Below are 18,125 nucleotides of genomic sequence, written 5' to 3'. Positions count from 1 at the left end.
TGTAAGGACGAGGCTCTCTGGGGACCCTAATGTAAGGACGAGGCTCTCTGGGGACCCTGATGTAAGGAGGAGGCTCTCTGGGGACCCTGATGTTTGGGGGGGCTCTCTGGAGACCCTGATGTATGGGGGGGGCTCTCGGGGACCCTGATGTATGGGGGGGCTCTCTGGGGACCCTGATGTATGGGGGGGCTCTCTGGGGACCCTGATGTATGGGGGGTTCTCTGGGGACCCTGATGTATGGGGGGGGGCTCTCTGGGGACCCTGATGTATGGGGGGGGCTCTCTGGGGACCCTGATGTATTGGGGGTTCTCTGGGGACCCTGATGTATGGGGGGGGGCTCTCTGGGGACCCTGATGTATGGGGGGCTCTCTGGGGACCCTGATGTATGGGGGGGCTCTCTGGGGACCCTGATGTATGGGGGGAGGCTCTCTGGGGACCCTGATGTAAGGAGGAGGCTCTCTGGGGACCCTAATGTAAGGACGAGGCTCTCTGGGGACCCTGATGTATGGGGGAAGGCTCTCTGGGGACCCTGATGTATGGGGGGAGGCTCTCTGGGGACCCTGATGTATGGGGGGCTCTCTGGGGACCCTGATGTAAGGACGAGGCTCTCTGGGGACCCTAATGTAAGGACGAGGCTCTCTGGGGACCCTGATGTAAGGAGGAGGCTCTCTGGGGACCCTGATGTTTGGGGGGGGCTCTCTGGAGACCCTGATGTATGGGGGGGGCTCTCTGGGGACCCTGATGTATGGGGGGGCTCTCTGGGGACCCTGATGTATGGGGGGGCTCTCTGGGGACCCTGATGTATGGGGGGTTCTCTGGGGACCCTGATGTATGGGGGGGGCTCTCTGGGGACCCTGATGTATGGGGGGGCTCTCTGGGGACCCTGATGTATGGGGGGTTCTCTGGGGACCCTGATGTATGGGGGGGCTCTCTGGGGACCCTGATGTATGGGGGGCTCTCTGGGGACCCTGATGTATGGGGGGGCTCTCTGGGGACCCTGATGTATGGGGGGGCTCTCTGGGGACCCTGATGTATGGGGGGAGGCTCTCTGGGGACCCTGATGTAAGGAGGAGGCTCTCTGGGGACCCTAATGTAAGGACGAGGCTCTCTGGGGACCCTGATGTATGGGGGAAGGCTTTCTTGGGACCCTGATGTATGGGGGGAGGCTCTCTGGGGACCCTGATGTATGGGGGGCTCTCTGGGGACCCTGATGTAAGGACGAGGCTCTCTGGGGACCCTAATGTAAGGACGAGGCTCTCTGGGGACCCTGATGTAAGGAGGAGGCTCTCTGGGGACCCTGATGTTTGGGGGGGCTCTCTGGAGACCCTGATGTATGGGGGGGCTCTCTGGGGACCCTGATGTATGGGGGGGCTCTCTGGGGACCCTGATGTATGGGGGGCTCTCTGGGGACCCTGATGTATGGGGGGTTCTCTGGGGACCCTGATGTATGGGGGGGGGCTCTCTGGGGACCCTGATGTATGGGGGGGCTCTCTGGGGACCCTGATGTATGGGGGGTTCTCTGGGGACCCTGATGTATGGGGGGGGGGCTCTCTGGGGACCCTGATGTATGGGGGGCTCTCTGGGGACCCTGATGTATGGGGGGCTCTCTGGGGACCCTGATGTATGGGGGGCTCTCTGGGGACCCTGATGTATGGGGGGGCTCTCTGGGGACCCTGATGTATGGGGTGCTCTCTGGGGACCATGATGTATGGGGGGCTCTCTGGGGACCCTGATGTATGGGGGGGGCTCTCTGGGGACCCTGATGTATGGGGGGGCTCTCTGGAGACCCTGATGTATGGGGGGGGCTCTCTGGGGACCCTGATGTATGGGGGGCTCTCTGGGGACCCTGATGTAAGGAGGAGGCTCTCTGGGGACCCTGATGTTTGGGGGGGGCTCTCTGGAGACCCTGATGTATGGGGGGGGCTCTCTGGGGACCCTGATGTATGGGGGGGCTCTCTGGGGACCCTGATGTATGGGGGGGCTCTCTGGGGACCCTGATGTATGGGGGGGCTCTCTGGGGACCCAGATCTTTGGGGGGCTTTCTGGGGACCCAGATCTATGGGGGGCTCTCTGGGACCCTGATGTATAGGGGGGCTCTCTGGGGAGTTGACCCTGATGTATGTGGGGCTCTCTGGAGACCTTGATGTATGGGGGGGCTCTCTGGAGACCTTGATGTATGGGGGGGCTCTCTGGGGACCTTGATGTATGGGGGGGCTCTCTGGGGACCTTGATGTATGGGGGGGCTCTCTGGGGACCCTGATGTAAGGGGGGTTTCTCTGGGGACCCTGATGTAAGGAGGGGGCTCTCTGGGGACCTTGATGTAAGGAGGGGGCTCTCTGGGGACCTTGATGTAAGGAGGGGGCTCTCTGGGGACCCTGATGTAAGGAGGGGGCTCTCTGGGGACCCTGATGTAAGGAGGGGACTCTCTGGGAACCCTGATGTAAGGAGGAGGCTCTCTGGGGACCCTGATGTAAGGAGGAGGCTCTCTGGGGACCCTGATGTTTGGGGGGGCTCTCTGGAGACCCTGATGTATGGGGGGCTCTCTGGGGACCCTGATGTATGGGGGGGGGGCTCTCTGGGGACCCAGATCTATTGGGGGCTCTCTGGGGACCCAGATCTATGGGGGGCTCTCTGGGACCCTGATGCATGGGGGGGGCTCTCTGGGGAGTGGACCCTGATGTATGTGCGGCTCTCTGGAGACCTTGATGTATGGGGGGCTCTCTGGGGACCTTGATGTAAGGGGGGCTCTCTGAAGACCTTGATGTAAGGGGGGCTCTCTGAAGACCTTGATGTAAGGGGGGCTCTCTGGGGACCCTGATGTATGGGGGGTTTCTCTGGGGACCCTGATGTAAGGAGGGGGCTCTCTGGGGACCTTGATGTAAGGAGGGGGCTCTCTGGGGACCCTGATGTAAGGAGGGGGCTCTCTGGGGACCCTGATGTAAGGAGGAGGCTCTCTGGGGACCCTGATGTAAGGAGGAGGCTCTCTGGGGACCCTGATGTAAGGGGAGGCTCTCTGGGGACCCTGATGTAAGGAGGAGGCTCTCTGGGGACCCTGATGTAAGGGGAGGCTCTCTGGGGACCCTGATGTAAGGGGAGGCTCTCTGGGGACCCTGATGTAAGGGGAGGCTCTCTGGGGACCCTGATGTAAGGGGAGGCTCTCTGGGGACCCTGATGTAAGGGGAGGCTCTCTGGGGACCCTGATGTAAGGGGAGGCTCTCTGGGGACTTGTTTACATAGGCAGACCACAGTTCTGCCTCTGTTGGAAACGATCGTCGGGGCCTGGCGGACATGGGGTCCTCCGGACCCGCTGGTTAGCTCTCGGTGTGTCCAATCACAGCGGCAGCAGGTCAAACAGCATGCAGACCCGCAAGTGCAGAATCAAGTACCTGTACATGATTCTGCTCACAGGAGACGCAGCCCTGCAGTAAATGTATGTGGTTAAAGTGAGTTTATTTTTCTTTCATCTTTAAACATTTATTTTGAACATGAAGTAGAGAAATTCTGTGACCAATGCATGTAATGTAGCAGTGCAATATATACGTGGGGCTTTGTGAGGGTGTGGCTTGTGTGTGGGTGGGTGGGGACTAAGGGGGCCCCATGAGCCCCTATTGCCCGGGGGCCCCATGAGTTGTCAGTCCGCCCCTGGTTGGTGCACAAAGGGACATAAACACTACTTCATGCGAATAATTCTAAATAAAAATACATAGAATAAATCAGAAATAACCATCAAAAACACATCCTTATAAATGGTGCAAAACGTACAAAGTGCCAGTGCTTAAAGGTGATCTAGATATCGCAAATAAAACACATCAATTCAACGCAATATGGATAATAAATAATATAAATAAATGTCCCAATAATAGTGATATAAAATATATTGTGCTGGCCTGCGAAACAAATGACCAATGACATGCCAGTAAGTGCAGCAAACTTAAAGTGCCAGTGTAAAAGTCATTGAAGGTGCAAAAGCAAGTTCTGGTGTATTCAATAAAACAACAGTGGGGTGTCTGGGATGCAATTCACTCAGTGTCCTCTTCGTGCATAAAACACTAATGTAAGCAGTGGCCCCTTACCTAGCGGTGCTAGGTCAACCGCATGAATTGTAACTAAAACGCCAGGTCCTGAGCCTCAATCGCGTCCCTATATCCACGCTTGCCGGTGTTGGGTTATCCTAATGGCAGCTGATTACAAGTGGCTATGGTCCTATCAGGGGTCCTGGACCAGCGCGGATCCTAGCTCAGCCTCCACATCTCAGGTATGTATGTACAGGAATATGCAGGACAAAGGTACTTGATAGTGAAGTATGTATTAACCAGGTAATGCTTTATTAAAAATCTTTAAGTAGATGTACTCACATAAAAACAATGCAGAGCAAACCTCTCTCCTACGAGCAGCGAACTCGTTCTGTGTCTAGCAATGTGAAACAGCCTATTCCGTTCCTACGCGTGACATCGCCGATCACGTGACTTCTTCAGGGGAGTCAATACACCAGAACTTGCTTTTGCACCTTCAATGACTTTTACACTGGCACTTTAAGTTTGCTGCACTTACTGGCATGTCATTGGTCATTTGTTTCGCAGGCCAGCACAATATATTTTATATCACTATTATTGGGACATTTATTTATATTATTTATTATCCATATTGCGTTAGATTGATGTGTTTTATTTGCGATATCTAGATCACCTTTAAGCACTGGCACTTTGTACGTTTTGCACCATTTATAAGGATATGTTTTTGATGGTTATTTCTGATTTATTCTATGTATTTTTATTTAGAATTATTCACATGAAGTAGTGTTTATGTCCCTTTGTGCACCAACACATGATTATCTAGATTTATATGTTTTTAGTGTCAACACTTATTTATGCGATTTAACATGCGATTTTTTTGTCATTTAGTATATACCAATTGAAAAGGATTTTTTATGCACTTTTTTTCACATACACATGATGCTGATTATTAAGACTTGAATGTTTTTTAGTGTCAACACTTATTTATGCGATTTATTATGCGATTTTATGTCATTTTATTAATTGACCACAGAGATTTACAGCTTTCTTCTGGTTAGCGCAGCACCTTCCCCCCCTATACCTCAGTTTGATTTTGGGCTTATGTCTGACCATTGCTTCGGTGCATGCAGCTGTCCAGTCGCATACGTGCGTTTTTACTATTTTTCTGAGTTCTTGTTTTCTTTTCTTTTTCCAATTGGGTAGCGCAGGAATATTCTTATTACATTACACTTTTATTGTTTGACTTTAAGCATTATTAAAATCACTGCTCCTGAAAAAACGGCCGTTTTTAAAACTTTTTTTTTGCATTGATTCATGTCCCCTGGGGCAGGACCCAGGTCCCCAAACACTTTTTATGACAATAACGTGCATATAAGCCTTTAAAATTAGCATTTTTGATTATTCATGTTCGTGTCCCATAGACTTTAACGGTGTTCGCGTGTTCGAACGAACTTTTTTCCTGTTCGCATGTTCTGGTGCGAACTGAACAGGGGGGTGTTCGGCTCATCCCTACCTAGGAGGTGCAACGCTGGGAATGGGAACGTCAGTCTTGTCCAAAGCTCTGTTGAAATTTTTCCTACGACGTGCGATGCTGGGATGGACAGTAAATGTACTTCATTGTGGCCTAAGGCCGAATCCCATTTCTGGGGTCATGTATTTGGTTGGAAGGATCTCATCACTCCATGGCCTAGTGTTATTCATGGTAGGTGCGACACTGCAAATGGGAAAGTCAGTCTCCTCCATGGTGCTCTCAATATTTTCACTTGATGGTGGAATGGTGTCATCACTTACTGGTAGAATGACAGCACTCGGTGGCGGGGTGATGTTGCTACTTGTTGGTCGGAACAGTCGACAGAATGGCTTGAAATATATTAGGAGCAGTACTACCAGCATGGTGATAAGCCCCAGAAAGGATTCTGACCGGTGCTCAGTAGCAATATTTATAAGCAGGGATGGGACTGTGCTCTCTAGGGCCACCCACCCCTTGGACCAGACTGACCAGAGCCCGGCAACCACCCATTGGTACAAATCACCAACATTTATAAGCAGGGGTAGGACTGTGTTCTCTAGGGCTACCCACCCCTTGGACCAGACCCCGGCAACCACCCATTGGTACCAATCACCAACATTTATGAGCAGGGGTGGGACTGTGTTCTCTAATGTCACACACCCTTTGGACCAGACTGACCAGAGCCTGGCGACAAACCATTGGTACCAATCACCAGCATTTATAGGCAGGGATGGGATTATGTTCTCAAAGGATGCCCCCCTGCTGTTCCAGATATTGATCAGTATATAAATTAATCCACATAGCTCCAGGAACATCAAATAGCATTCTAATATTCTGGCCAGGTAATTTTGGCGCAGAATGTACTTTAGAATCAGAAAACTTATCAGGACTGCCAAGCTAAGCCAGAATGGAGGGCGGGTCAGGAATAAAATCCAGCTGATGGGTTCAGGAGGGTCATTTTCAATTCCTCCTACTCTTTCCTCCACTGGCTGCTCCGTCCTCTTCATGTTCTCCTCTATGTGGGACTCTGGGGACCCTCTGATGACATCTCTGGGTACAGCCCACGGGTATAAGATTTTAAAAATCAGCGGAATCTCCGCTGGCTGCTGTGTTGTTTCCACAATCCCCTCCTCCTGATCCATGTGGACCTCTGGGGATAGTATGATGGTATTTCTGTCTACTCCCCAAGAGAGCAATAGAACAAGAATCACGGCGAGGATTTCCTTCCTCATTTTTTACTGACAGGAAATGCCAATTACTATTAATAGATTAGACAATTAATGCCAATCAATAAATTGACTCTCAATTCCAAAAACTGGAGATAATGTGACGAAATGTTCAGTCGAGAAGTACCCCCCATCGATTAGTACCCAATATGTACTGCGCATGCGCAGGACAGAGCAGCACAACAGCGGCTTTATAGTGTGTTGATGGTCCGGTGTCCTCTGTGTTGCAGGGCAGGTTTGCTGTGTTCAACGGCCGGTTTTGCCTGTCTGAAAGGTTGGCTTGCAACTAGGGATTAACCCGGACAGTTCGGGTTTGGAATCATGTGTCCGGGTTTCAAATTGCCTGAAACCCGGACACATTATTCAGACTGGACTATGGCTTCCCAGCAGGGTTGCTGGCTGCAGTTGTCTAAGCTGAGAGTGTCTGTTACACACTGCCCAAAGCCAGCACTAACAATCCCCCCCCGCCACACACAGACAGGAGAGGAGATAGGGCTCAATCTGCTCCTCTTCCTTCCGCCCTCACTAGGGTTGCCACCTCATCCCTTTAAACCCGAACACATATAAATTATACAGGTTCTGAGACTAATTTAATGCAGATAAGCCACCCAGTGAGTTTAATTACCACCTTAATCAGCCACAGAACCTGTGTAATCAATATGTGTTTGGGTTTAAAGGGATGAGGTGGCAACTCTAGCCCTCACCCCTCTGTGTGTGCCAACCTACACTCCAATCCCTGGCGCTGTGCCTCAGAAAAGGAAAGTGGGGGCCAGAAATTTGAAGTCCAGCAGCCTCAGATACATCTGGATGAGAGGTGCCAAGGGGTGGGTGAGCTCACCATCCATCCCTGTCTGTGACTGAAGTCCCCCCCATCTCTCTCCTGCCTCTAAGCGAGTAAGGGAAATCAGGGTTCCCAGAGCACCCCTTACATCAGAGTTCCCCTTTACACCAGAAGCCACAGTGTTCCCCCTTACATCAGAGTCCTCTCCACGCATCAGTTCCCAGTGTTTCCTGAGCATCCCTTATGTCAGAGTCCCCCGAGTTCTCCCTTACATCAGAGTCTGCAGAGTCCCCCGAGTTCTCCCTTACATCAGAGTCTGCAGAGTCCCCCGAGTTCTCCCTTACATCAGAGTCTGCAGAGTCCCCCGAGTTCTCCCTTACATCAGAGTCTGCAGAGTCCCCCGAGTTCTCCCTTACAGCAGAGTCTGCAGAGTCCCCCGAGTTCTCCCTTACATCAGAGTCTGCAGAGTCCCCCGAGTTCTCCCTTACATCAGAGTCTGCAGAGTCCCCCGAGTTCTCCCTTACATCAGAGTCTGCAGAGTCCCCCGAGTTCTCCCTTACATCAGAGTCTGCAGAGTCCCCCGAGTTCTCCCTTACAGCAGAGTCTGCAGAGTCCCCCGAGTTCTCCCTTACAGCAGAGTCTGCAGAGTCCCCCGAGTTCTCCCTTACATCAGAGTCTGCAGAGTCCCCCGAGTTCTCCCTTACAGCAGAGTCTGCAGAGTCCCCCGAGTTCTCCCTTACATCAGAGTCTGCAGAGTCCCCCGAGTTCTCCCTTACAGCAGAGTCTGCAGAGTCCCCCGAGTTCTCCCTTACAGCAGAGTCTGCAGAGTCCCCCGAGTTCTCCCTTACATCAGAGTCTGCAGAGTCCCCCGAGTTCTCCCTTACATTAGAGTCTGCAGAGTCCCCCGAGTTCTCCCTTACATCAGAGTCTGCAGAGTCCCCCGAGTTCTCCCTTACAGCAGAGTCTGCAGAGTCCCCCGAGTTCTCCCTTACAGCAGAGTCTGCAGAGTCCCCCGAGTTCTCCCTTACGTCAGAGTCTGCAGAGTCCCCCGAGTTCTCCCTTACATCAGAGTCTGCAGAGTCCCCCGAGTTCTCCCTTACAGCAGAGTCTGCAGAGTCCCCCGAGTTCTCCCTTACAGCAGAGTCTGCAGAGTCCCCCGAGTTCTCCCTTACAGCAGAGTCTGCAGAGTCCCCCGAGTTCTCCCTTACATCAGAGTCTGCAGAGTCCCCCGAGTTCTCCCTTACATCAGAGTCTCCCCTTACAGTGTAGGAGAACTCTGCAGGTTCAGACGTAAAAGGGGAATTCTGCGGGATGAGACGTAAAAGGGGACACTTGTGATTAACTTCATATGATTATAAATGTTATTCACCGGTAATTGCAAAATATACAGTGTGTATAGTTTATACTATAAAAAAAAAAAAAAAATTGCTGTGCGCTGCTAAAGTGTTCGGGTTTGACTTGAAGAAAAGGTGGCCACCCTACTTGCAACACAGACAAAAGCAGCTCTTCAACACAGCCACTAGCCGCCCTCCAGCAGCAACGATGCACAATCTGAGATTTACACTCTCCCCCCTCCCTGCTGTTTGTATAGGTTTAAATTATGTCTGTGAAATGGTATATCCCATCGAGATACCTCCTACGATATGCGCTTGCGCCGTCGTTACCTCAGGCCAGCTGATCGGCAAACCAGCTGTTGTGCTGCGCATGCGCAGTACATGCCGGGCACTAGCCGATGGGTGGGCATTTCTCGACAGAACACCGACAGCTGTAGGTTACTTGACGTGACGTGAGCGCTGCTTGGCCGCCGTTCGCTCCCTTGTGTGAAATCTGCCGGGCAGTTGTGGGGTTAAAAGCCTAACCCTGCTCCTCCTGCATCCACTTGGCTCCTCCCCCCCGGGTCCATCACAGTCTCATGATTGGTTGGGCCTGAATCGGCGCATGTGCAGAAGACTACCCACCCCCTGTTTCTGCCATGGTAACCGATCGCGGAGATTGAGGCTACAGCGGGGAGATGCAACAAGAGAAGGTATAGTATAATAGTATAGTAAGTACAGCCCGCCCGCCTGCCTGTGTGTGGATGGGTGTGCTGGGACTTGTAGTTCTATAGCACCTAGTGATGCGTCCTGTTCTGTTAATTCCTCACCTTGTTTGCTGGAAATGACTCCTGGTACAGATATCATATTAAGAGCTGTGCACCCCCCACATCGCCCCCTGGTACAGATATCATATTAAGAGCTGTGCACCCCCCACATCGCCCCCTGGTACAGATATCATATGGGAGCTGTGCACCCCCCACATGGCCCCCTGGTACAGATATCATATGGGAGCTGTGCACCCCCCACATCGCCCCCTGGTACAGATATCATATTAAGAGCTGTGCACCCCCCACATCGCCCCCTGGTACAGATATCATATTAAGAGCTGTGCACCCCCCACATCGCCCCCTGGTACAGATATCATATGGGAGCTGTGCACCCCCCACATCGCCCCCTGGTACAGATATCATATTAAGAGCTGTGCACCCCCCACATCGCCCCCTGGTACAGATATCATATTAAGAGCTGTGCACCCCCCACATGGCCCCCTGGTACAGATATCATATGGGAGCTGTGCACCTCCCACATCGCCCCCTGGTACAGATATCATATGGGAGCTGTGCCTGTGCACCCCCCACATCGCCCCCTGGTACAGATATCATATGGGAGCTGTGCACCTCCCACATCGCCCCCTGGTACAGATATCATATGGGAGCTGTGCCTGTGCACCCCCCACATCGCCCCCTGGTACAGATATCATATGGGAGCTGTGCACCCCCCACATCGCCCCCTGGTACAGATATCATATTAAGAGCTGTGCACCCCCCACATCGCCCCCTGGTACAGATATCATTAAGAGCTGTGCACCCCCCACATGGCCCCCTGGTACAGATATCATATTAAGAGCTGTGCACCCCCCACATCGCCCCCTGGTACAGATATCATATTAAGAGCTGTGCACCCCCCACATCGCCCCCTGGTACAGATATCATATTAAGAGCTGTGCACCCCCCACATGGCCCCCTGGTACAGATATCATATTAAGAGCTGTGCACCCCCCACATCGCCCCCTGGTACAGATATCATATGGGAGCTGTGCACCCCCCACATGGCCCCCTGGTACAGATATCATATTAAGAGCTGTGCACCCCCCACATCGCCCCCTGGTACAGATATCATATTAAGAGCTGTGCACCCCCCACATCGCCCCCTGGTACAGATATCATATTAAGAGCTGTGCACCCCCCACATGGCCCCCTGGTACAGATATCATATTAAGAGCTGTGCACCCCCCACATCGCCCCCTGGTACAGATATCATATTAAGAGCTGTGCACCCCCCACATGGCCCCCTGGTACAGATATCATATTAAGAGCTGTGCACCCCCCACATGGTCCCCTGGTACAGATATCATATTAAGAGCTGTGCACCCCCCACATCGCCCCCTGGTACAGATATCATATTAAGAGCTGTGCACCCCCCACATCGCCCCCTGGTACAGATATCATATGGGAGCTGTGCACCCCCCACATCGCCCCCTGGTACAGATATCATATGGGAGCTGTGCACCCCCCACATCGCCCCCTGGTACAGATATCATATTAAGAGCTGTGCACCCCCCACATCGCCCCCTGGTACAGATATCATATGGGAGCTGTGCACCCCCCACATCGCCCCCTGGTACAGATATCATATTAAGAGCTGTGCACCCCCCACATCGCCCCCTGGTACAGATATCATATTAAGAGCTGTGCACCCCCCACATCGCCCCCTGGTACAGATATCATATGGGAGCTGTGCACCCCCCACATCGCCCCCTGGTACAGATATCATATTAAGAGCTGTGCACCCCCCACATGGCCCCCTGGTACAGATATCATATTAAGAGCTGTGCACCCCCCACATCGCCCCCTGGTACAGATATCATATTAAGAGCTGTGCACCCCCCACATGGCCCCCTGGTACAGATATCATATGGGAGCTGTGCACCTCCCACATCGCCCCCTGGTACAGATATCATATGGGAGCTGTGCCTGTGCACCCCCCACATCGCCCCCTGGTACAGATATCATATGGGAGCTGTGCACCTCCCACATCGCCCCCTGGTACAGATATCATATGGGAGCTGTGCCTGTGCACCCCCCACATCGCCCCCTGGTACAGATATCATATGGGAGCTGTGCACCCCCCACATCGCCCCCTGGTACAGATATCATATTAAGAGCTGTGCACCCCCCACATCGCCCCCTGGTACAGATATCATATTAAGAGCTGTGCACCCCCCACATGGCCCCCTGGTACAGATATCATATTAAGAGCTGTGCACCCCCCACATCGCCCCCTGGTACAGATATCATATGGGAGCTGTGCACCCCCCACATGGCCCCCTGGTACAGATATCATATTAAGAGCTGTGCACCCCCCACATCGCCCCCTGGTACAGATATCATATTAAGAGCTGTGCACCCCCCACATCGCCCCCTGGTACAGATATCATATTAAGAGCTGTGCACCCCCCACATGGCCCCCTGGTACAGATATCATATTAAGAGCTGTGCACCCCCCACATCGCCCCCTGGTACAGATATCATATTAAGAGCTGTGCACCCCCCACATGGCCCCCTGGTACAGATATCATATTAAGAGCTGTGCACCCCCCACATGGTCCCCTGGTACAGATATCATATTAAGAGCTGTGCACCCCCCACATCGCCCCCTGGTACAGATATCATATTAAGAGCTGTGCACCCCCCACATCGCCCCCTGGTACAGATATCATATTAAGAGCTGTGCACCCCCCACATCGCCCCCTGGTACAGATATCATATTAAGAGCTGTGCACCCCCCACATGGCCCCCTGGTACAGATATCATATTAAGAGCTGTGCACCCCCCACATCGCCCCCTGGTACAGATATCATATGGGAGCTGTGCACCCCCCACATCGCCCCCTGGTACAGATATCATATTAAGAGCTGTGCACCCCCCACATCGCCCCCTGGTACAGATATCATATTAAGAGCTGTGCACCCCCCACATGGCCCCCTGGTACAGATATCATATTAAGAGCTGTGCACCCCCCACATGGCCCCCTGGTACAGATATCATATTAAGAGCTGTGCACCCCCCACATGGCCCCCTGGTACAGATATCATATTAAGAGCTGTGCACCCCCCACATCGCCCCCTGGTACAAATATCATATTAAGAGCTGTGCACCCCCCACATGGCCCCCTGGTACAGATATCATATTAAGAGCTGTGCACCCCCCACATCGCCCCCTGGTACAAATATCATATTAAGAGCTGTGCACCCCCCACATCGCCCCCTGGTACAGATATCATATGGGAGCTGTGCACCCCCCACATCGCCCCCTGGTACAGATATCATATTAAGAGCTGTGCACCCCCCACATCGCCCCCTGGTACAGATATCATATTAAGAGCTGTGCACCCCCCACATCGCCCCCTGGTACAGATATCATATTAAGAGCTGTGCACCCCCCACATCGCCCCCTGGTACAGATATCATATGGGAGCTGTGCACCCCCCACATCGCCCCCTGGTACAGATATCATATTAAGAGCTGTGCACCCCCCACATCGCCCCCTGGTACAGATATCATATTAAGAGCTGTGCACCCCCCACATGGCCCCCTGGTACAGATATCATATGGGAGCTGTGCACCTCCCACATCGCCCCCTGGTACAGATATCATATGGGAGCTGTGCCTGTGCACCCCCCACATCGCCCCCTGGTACAGATATCATATGGGAGCTGTGCACCTCCCACATCGCCCCCTGGTACAGATATCATATGGGAGCTGTGCCTGTGCACCCCCCCACATCGCCCCCTGGTACAGATATCATATGGGAGCTGTGCACCCCCCACATCGCCCCCTGGTACAGATATCATATTAAGAGCTGTGCACCCCCCACATCGCCCCCTGGTACAGATATCATTAAGAGCTGTGCACCCCCCACATGGCCCCCTGGTACAGATATCATATTAAGAGCTGTGCACCCCCCACATCGCCCCCTGGTACAGATATCATATTAAGAGCTGTGCACCCCCCACATCGCCCCCTGGTACAGATATCATATTAAGAGCTGTGCACCCCCCACATGGCCCCCTGGTACAGATATCATATTAAGAGCTGTGCACCCCCCACATCGCCCCCTGGTACAGATATCATATGGGAGCTGTGCACCCCCCACATGGCCCCCTGGTACAGATATCATATTAAGAGCTGTGCACCCCCCACATCGCCCCCTGGTACAGATATCATATTAAGAGCTGTGCACCCCCCACATCGCCCCCTGGTACAGATATCATATTAAGAGCTGTGCACCCCCCACATGGCCCCCTGGTACAGATATCATATTAAGAGCTGTGCACCCCCCACATCGCCCCCTGGTACAGATATCATATTAAGAGCTGTGCACCCCCCACATGGCCCCCTGGTACAGATATCATATTAAGAGCTGTGCACCCCCCACATGGTCCCCTGGTACAGATATCATATTAAGAGCTGTGCACCCCCCACATCGCCCCCTGGTACAGATATCATATTAAGAGCTGTGCACCCCCCACATGGCCCCCTGGTACAGATATCATATTAAGAGCTGTGCACCCCCCACATGGCCCCCTGGTACAGATATCATATTAAGAGCTGTGCACCCCCCACATCGCCCCCTGGTACAAATATCATATTAAGAGCTGTGCACCCCCCACATCGCCCCCTGGTACAAATATCATATTAAGAGCTGTGCACCCCCACATCGCCCCCTGGTACAGATATCATATGGGAGCTGTGCACCTCCCACATCGCCCCCTGGTACAGATATCATATGGGAGCTGTGCACCTCCCACATCGCCCCCTGGTACAGATATCATATGGGAGCTGTGCACCCCCCACATCGCCCCCTGGTACAGATATCATATGGGAGCTGTGCACCCCCCACATTGCCCCCTGGTACAGATATCATATGGGAGCTGTGCACCCCCCACATCGCCCCTGGTACAGATATCATATTAAGAGCTGTGCACCCCCCACATGGGCCCCCTGGTACAGATATCATATGGAGCTGTGCACCTCCCACATCGCCCCCTGGTACAGATATCATATGGGAGCTGTGCACCTCCCACATCGCCCCCCTGGTACAGATATCATATGGGAGCTGTGCACCCCCCACATCGCCCCCTGGTACAGATATCATATTAAGAGCTGTGCACCCCCCACATCGCCCCCTGGTACAGATATCATATGGGAGCTGTGCACCCCCCACATCGCCCCCTGGTACAGATATCATATTAAGAGCTGTGCACCCCCCACATCGCCCCCTGGTACAGATATCATATTAAGAGCTGTGCACCCCCCACATCGCCCCCTGGTACAGATATCATATTAAGAGCTGTGCACCCCCCACAATCGCCCCCTGGTACAGATATCATATTAAGAGCTGTGCACCCCCCACATCGCCCCCTGGTACAGATATCATATTAAGAGCTGTGCACCCCCCACATCGCCCCCTGGTACAGATATCATATGGGAGCTGTGCACCCCCCACATCGCCCCCTGGTACAGATATCATAATTAAGAGCTGTGCACCCCCCACATGGCCCCCTGGTACAGATATCATATGGGAGCTGTGCACCTCCCACATCGCCCCCTGGTACAGATATCATATGGGAGCTGTGCACCCCCCACATCGCCCCCTGGTACAGATATCATATGGGAGCTGTGCACCTCCCACATCGCCCCCTGGTACAGATATCATATGGGAGCTGTGCACCCCCCACATGGCCCCCTGTACAGATATCATATTAAGAGCTGTGCACCCCCCACATCGCCCCCTGGTACAGATATCATATTAAGAGCTGTGCACCCCCCACATCGCCCCTGGTACAGATATCATATTAAGAGCTGTGCACCCCCCACATCGCCCCCTGGTACAGATATCATATTAAGAGCTGTGCACCCCCCACATCGCCCCCTGGTACAGATATCATATTAAGAGCTGTGCACCCCCCACATCGCCCCCTGGTACAGATATCATATTAAGAGCTGTGCACCCCCCACATCGCCCCCTGGTACAGATATCATATGGGAGCTGTGCACCCCCCACATCGCCCCCTGGTACAGATATCATATGGGAGCTGTGCACCCCCCACATCGCCCCCTGGTACAGATATCATATGGGAGCTGTGCACCCCCCACATCGCCCCCTGGTACAAAATATCATATTAAGAGCTGTGCACCCCCCACATCGCCCCCTGGTACAGATATCATATTAAGAGCTGTGCACCCCCACATCGCCCCCTGGTACAGATATCATATTAAGAGCTGTGCACCCCCCCACATGGCCCCCTGGTACAGATGTCATATAAGAGCTGTGCCTGTGCACCCCCCCACATCGCCCCCTGGTACAGATATCATATTAAGAGCTGTGCCTGTGCACCCCCCCACATCGCCCCCTGGTACAGATATCATATTAAGAGCTGTGCCTGTGCACCCCCCACATCGCCCCCTGGTACAGATATCATATTGGGTGCTGTGCCTGTGCACCCCCCCCCCACATCGCCCCTGGTACAGATGTCCATATTGGGTGCTGTGCCTGTGCACCCCCCCCCACATCGCCCCCTGGTACAGATGTCATATTGGGTGCTGTGCCTGTGCACCCCCCCCCACATCGCCCCTTGGTACAGATATCATATTGGGAGCAGCAGCTGTGCCACGGTGGATTTGATTTAAATCAAGTTGATTTAAATCACTAGTAAAATATTTTGATTTAAATAATTTTTAAAGATCAACTGTCATCTCTGTCCCGCAGCAGCTCCTCCTCGGACCCGCTGTTGACTCACCGACAGTCCCATTCACTTTAATGGGATGGCTGGTGATGCGGCAGTGACACAACAAGGTGAGGGACGTGGCGGCAGCAGGTGAGTGGATGCCTGCTAACAATCGCTGCCATGATGGATCTGAAATGACAGGTGCCCTTTAAATGTAAGGACTTATTCTTGCTGGTAGGTAGAATCTTTAAAATGAAGATTTTCCTATTTAGAATAATAAGCTGTCAGATTAGTAAAACAGCGATATCAGAACCCATTCAGTCATACAGTTTGTAGTGTACATAGATTTGCAAAACAATGGGATAAAGGAATATTCCTGAATAAGGATGAGCTCCGGTGTGTTCGCAAGCTGCACGTGCCGAGCCCGCCAGGAAGTCGGCACTGCACAGTGCTAATCACAAGCCGTGAGACATTTCCGATCTCTGCAGCCGCACATCGGGAAATGTCTCGCTGCTTGTGATTAGCGCTTTGCAGTGCCGACTTCCTGGCGGGCTCGGCACGTGCAGCTTGCGAACACGCCGGAGCTCATCCTTATTCCTGAACTTTGTTTTATCTCATGGTTACTGTGAAATTGTGTGAATGCTTCAATGCAGTGCATGTTATCTCAGCTTGCAGAGCTTGGATTCATTGAATGAGTTTACCAAAAATGTAAATATTGCAGAATATAAAGCCTCATGCTACATAACTAAGCTCATGCTGAATAAACTAAATTATTGATGTATCTTAAATAGAAAACTATCTTTAGATAGATTTTTACCTCCAAAAACATTTTATTAAAATAAATTTCATAAAAAAAGCAATAAAATTGATTTTGAATTAAAAAAAAAAAAAAAATCATTTTTTTTTTTTTTTTTTTTTTATTATTGTTTTATATCCACCCTGGTCTATGCATCCCCCACATCACCCCCTGGTACAGATGTTATATTGGGAGCTGCGGCTGTTTCTGTGCGCCCGATACATCCCAATACACAGCAAAGGGACTGCCTGCTAAGGATGAGCTGAGGCATGTTCGCAAGTCCACGTGCCTGCGCCCGCCAGGAAGCTGACACACTGCTGTGCTAAACACAGGTAGTGAGATATTTCCTGATCTGTGCAGCTGCGGATCGGGAAATGTCTCACTGCCTGTGATTAGCACTGCGAAGTGTCAGCTTCCTGGCGGGCGTGGGCACATGGAGTTGCGATCAATCCTGGGATGGGTGATCTGTCTATCAAAGTTCCCCGGACGAGGGGAGGGGCTGTATGTGACGGCACGCAGCGGGGAACACACAGCTATTGAAATGAAAGCTGTGATTTTCCCGGCGCTGTAATCAAACAGGCGGCGCTCTCCTCTCCCTTCACTGGCTACACTGGCTGCACTACTGGGGGACACTGGCTGGCTGCATCTGATGGACACTGGTGAGGCTGCATTGATCTCTTGTATCATGTCCGCAGTCTCTGACTCTCTGACCATGTCCCCAGTCTCTGACCATCTCCTGTACCATGTCCGCAGTCTCTGACCATCTCTGTACCATGTCCGCAGTCTCTGACCATCTCCTGTACCATGTCCGCAGTCTCTGACCATCTCCTGTACCATGTCCGCAGTCGCTGACCATCTCCTGTACCATGTCCGCAGTCGCTGACCATCTCCTGTACCATGTCCGCAGTCGCTGACCATCTCCTGTACCATGTCCGCAGTCGCTGACCATCTCCTGTACCATTTTGTAAAAGAAT

General features: G+C 52.6%; 1 protein-coding gene across 4 annotated transcripts in view; it reads left to right on the top strand.

The window, feature by feature from the left end:
* The first annotated feature begins 9,290 nt into the window (after positions 1 to 9,290).
* DYNC2I1 (dynein 2 intermediate chain 1) overlaps positions 9,291 to 18,125 on the top strand; it is a 140,692-nt gene continuing 131,857 nt past the window's right edge. Inside the window, exon 1 of one of the 4 annotated variants that reach the window (XM_073629927.1) lies at positions 9,291 to 9,556. In XM_073629927.1, the coding sequence (XP_073486028.1) occupies positions 9,542 to 9,556 (15 nt within the window). In that variant the 5' untranslated portion in view covers positions 9,291 to 9,541. The remainder of the gene's footprint in view (positions 9,557 to 18,125) is intronic. The other 3 variants (XM_073629926.1, XM_073629925.1, XM_073629928.1) reach the window with 3 other exon arrangements.

Source organism: Aquarana catesbeiana, linkage group LG05 (genome assembly GCF_042186555.1).
Source record: "Aquarana catesbeiana isolate 2022-GZ linkage group LG05, ASM4218655v1, whole genome shotgun sequence".
Classification (NCBI taxonomy): domain Eukaryota; kingdom Metazoa; phylum Chordata; class Amphibia; order Anura; family Ranidae; genus Aquarana; species Aquarana catesbeiana.
The sequence above is the reverse complement of the archived record's forward strand: the minus strand, read 5'-3'. Positions and strand labels throughout refer to the sequence as shown.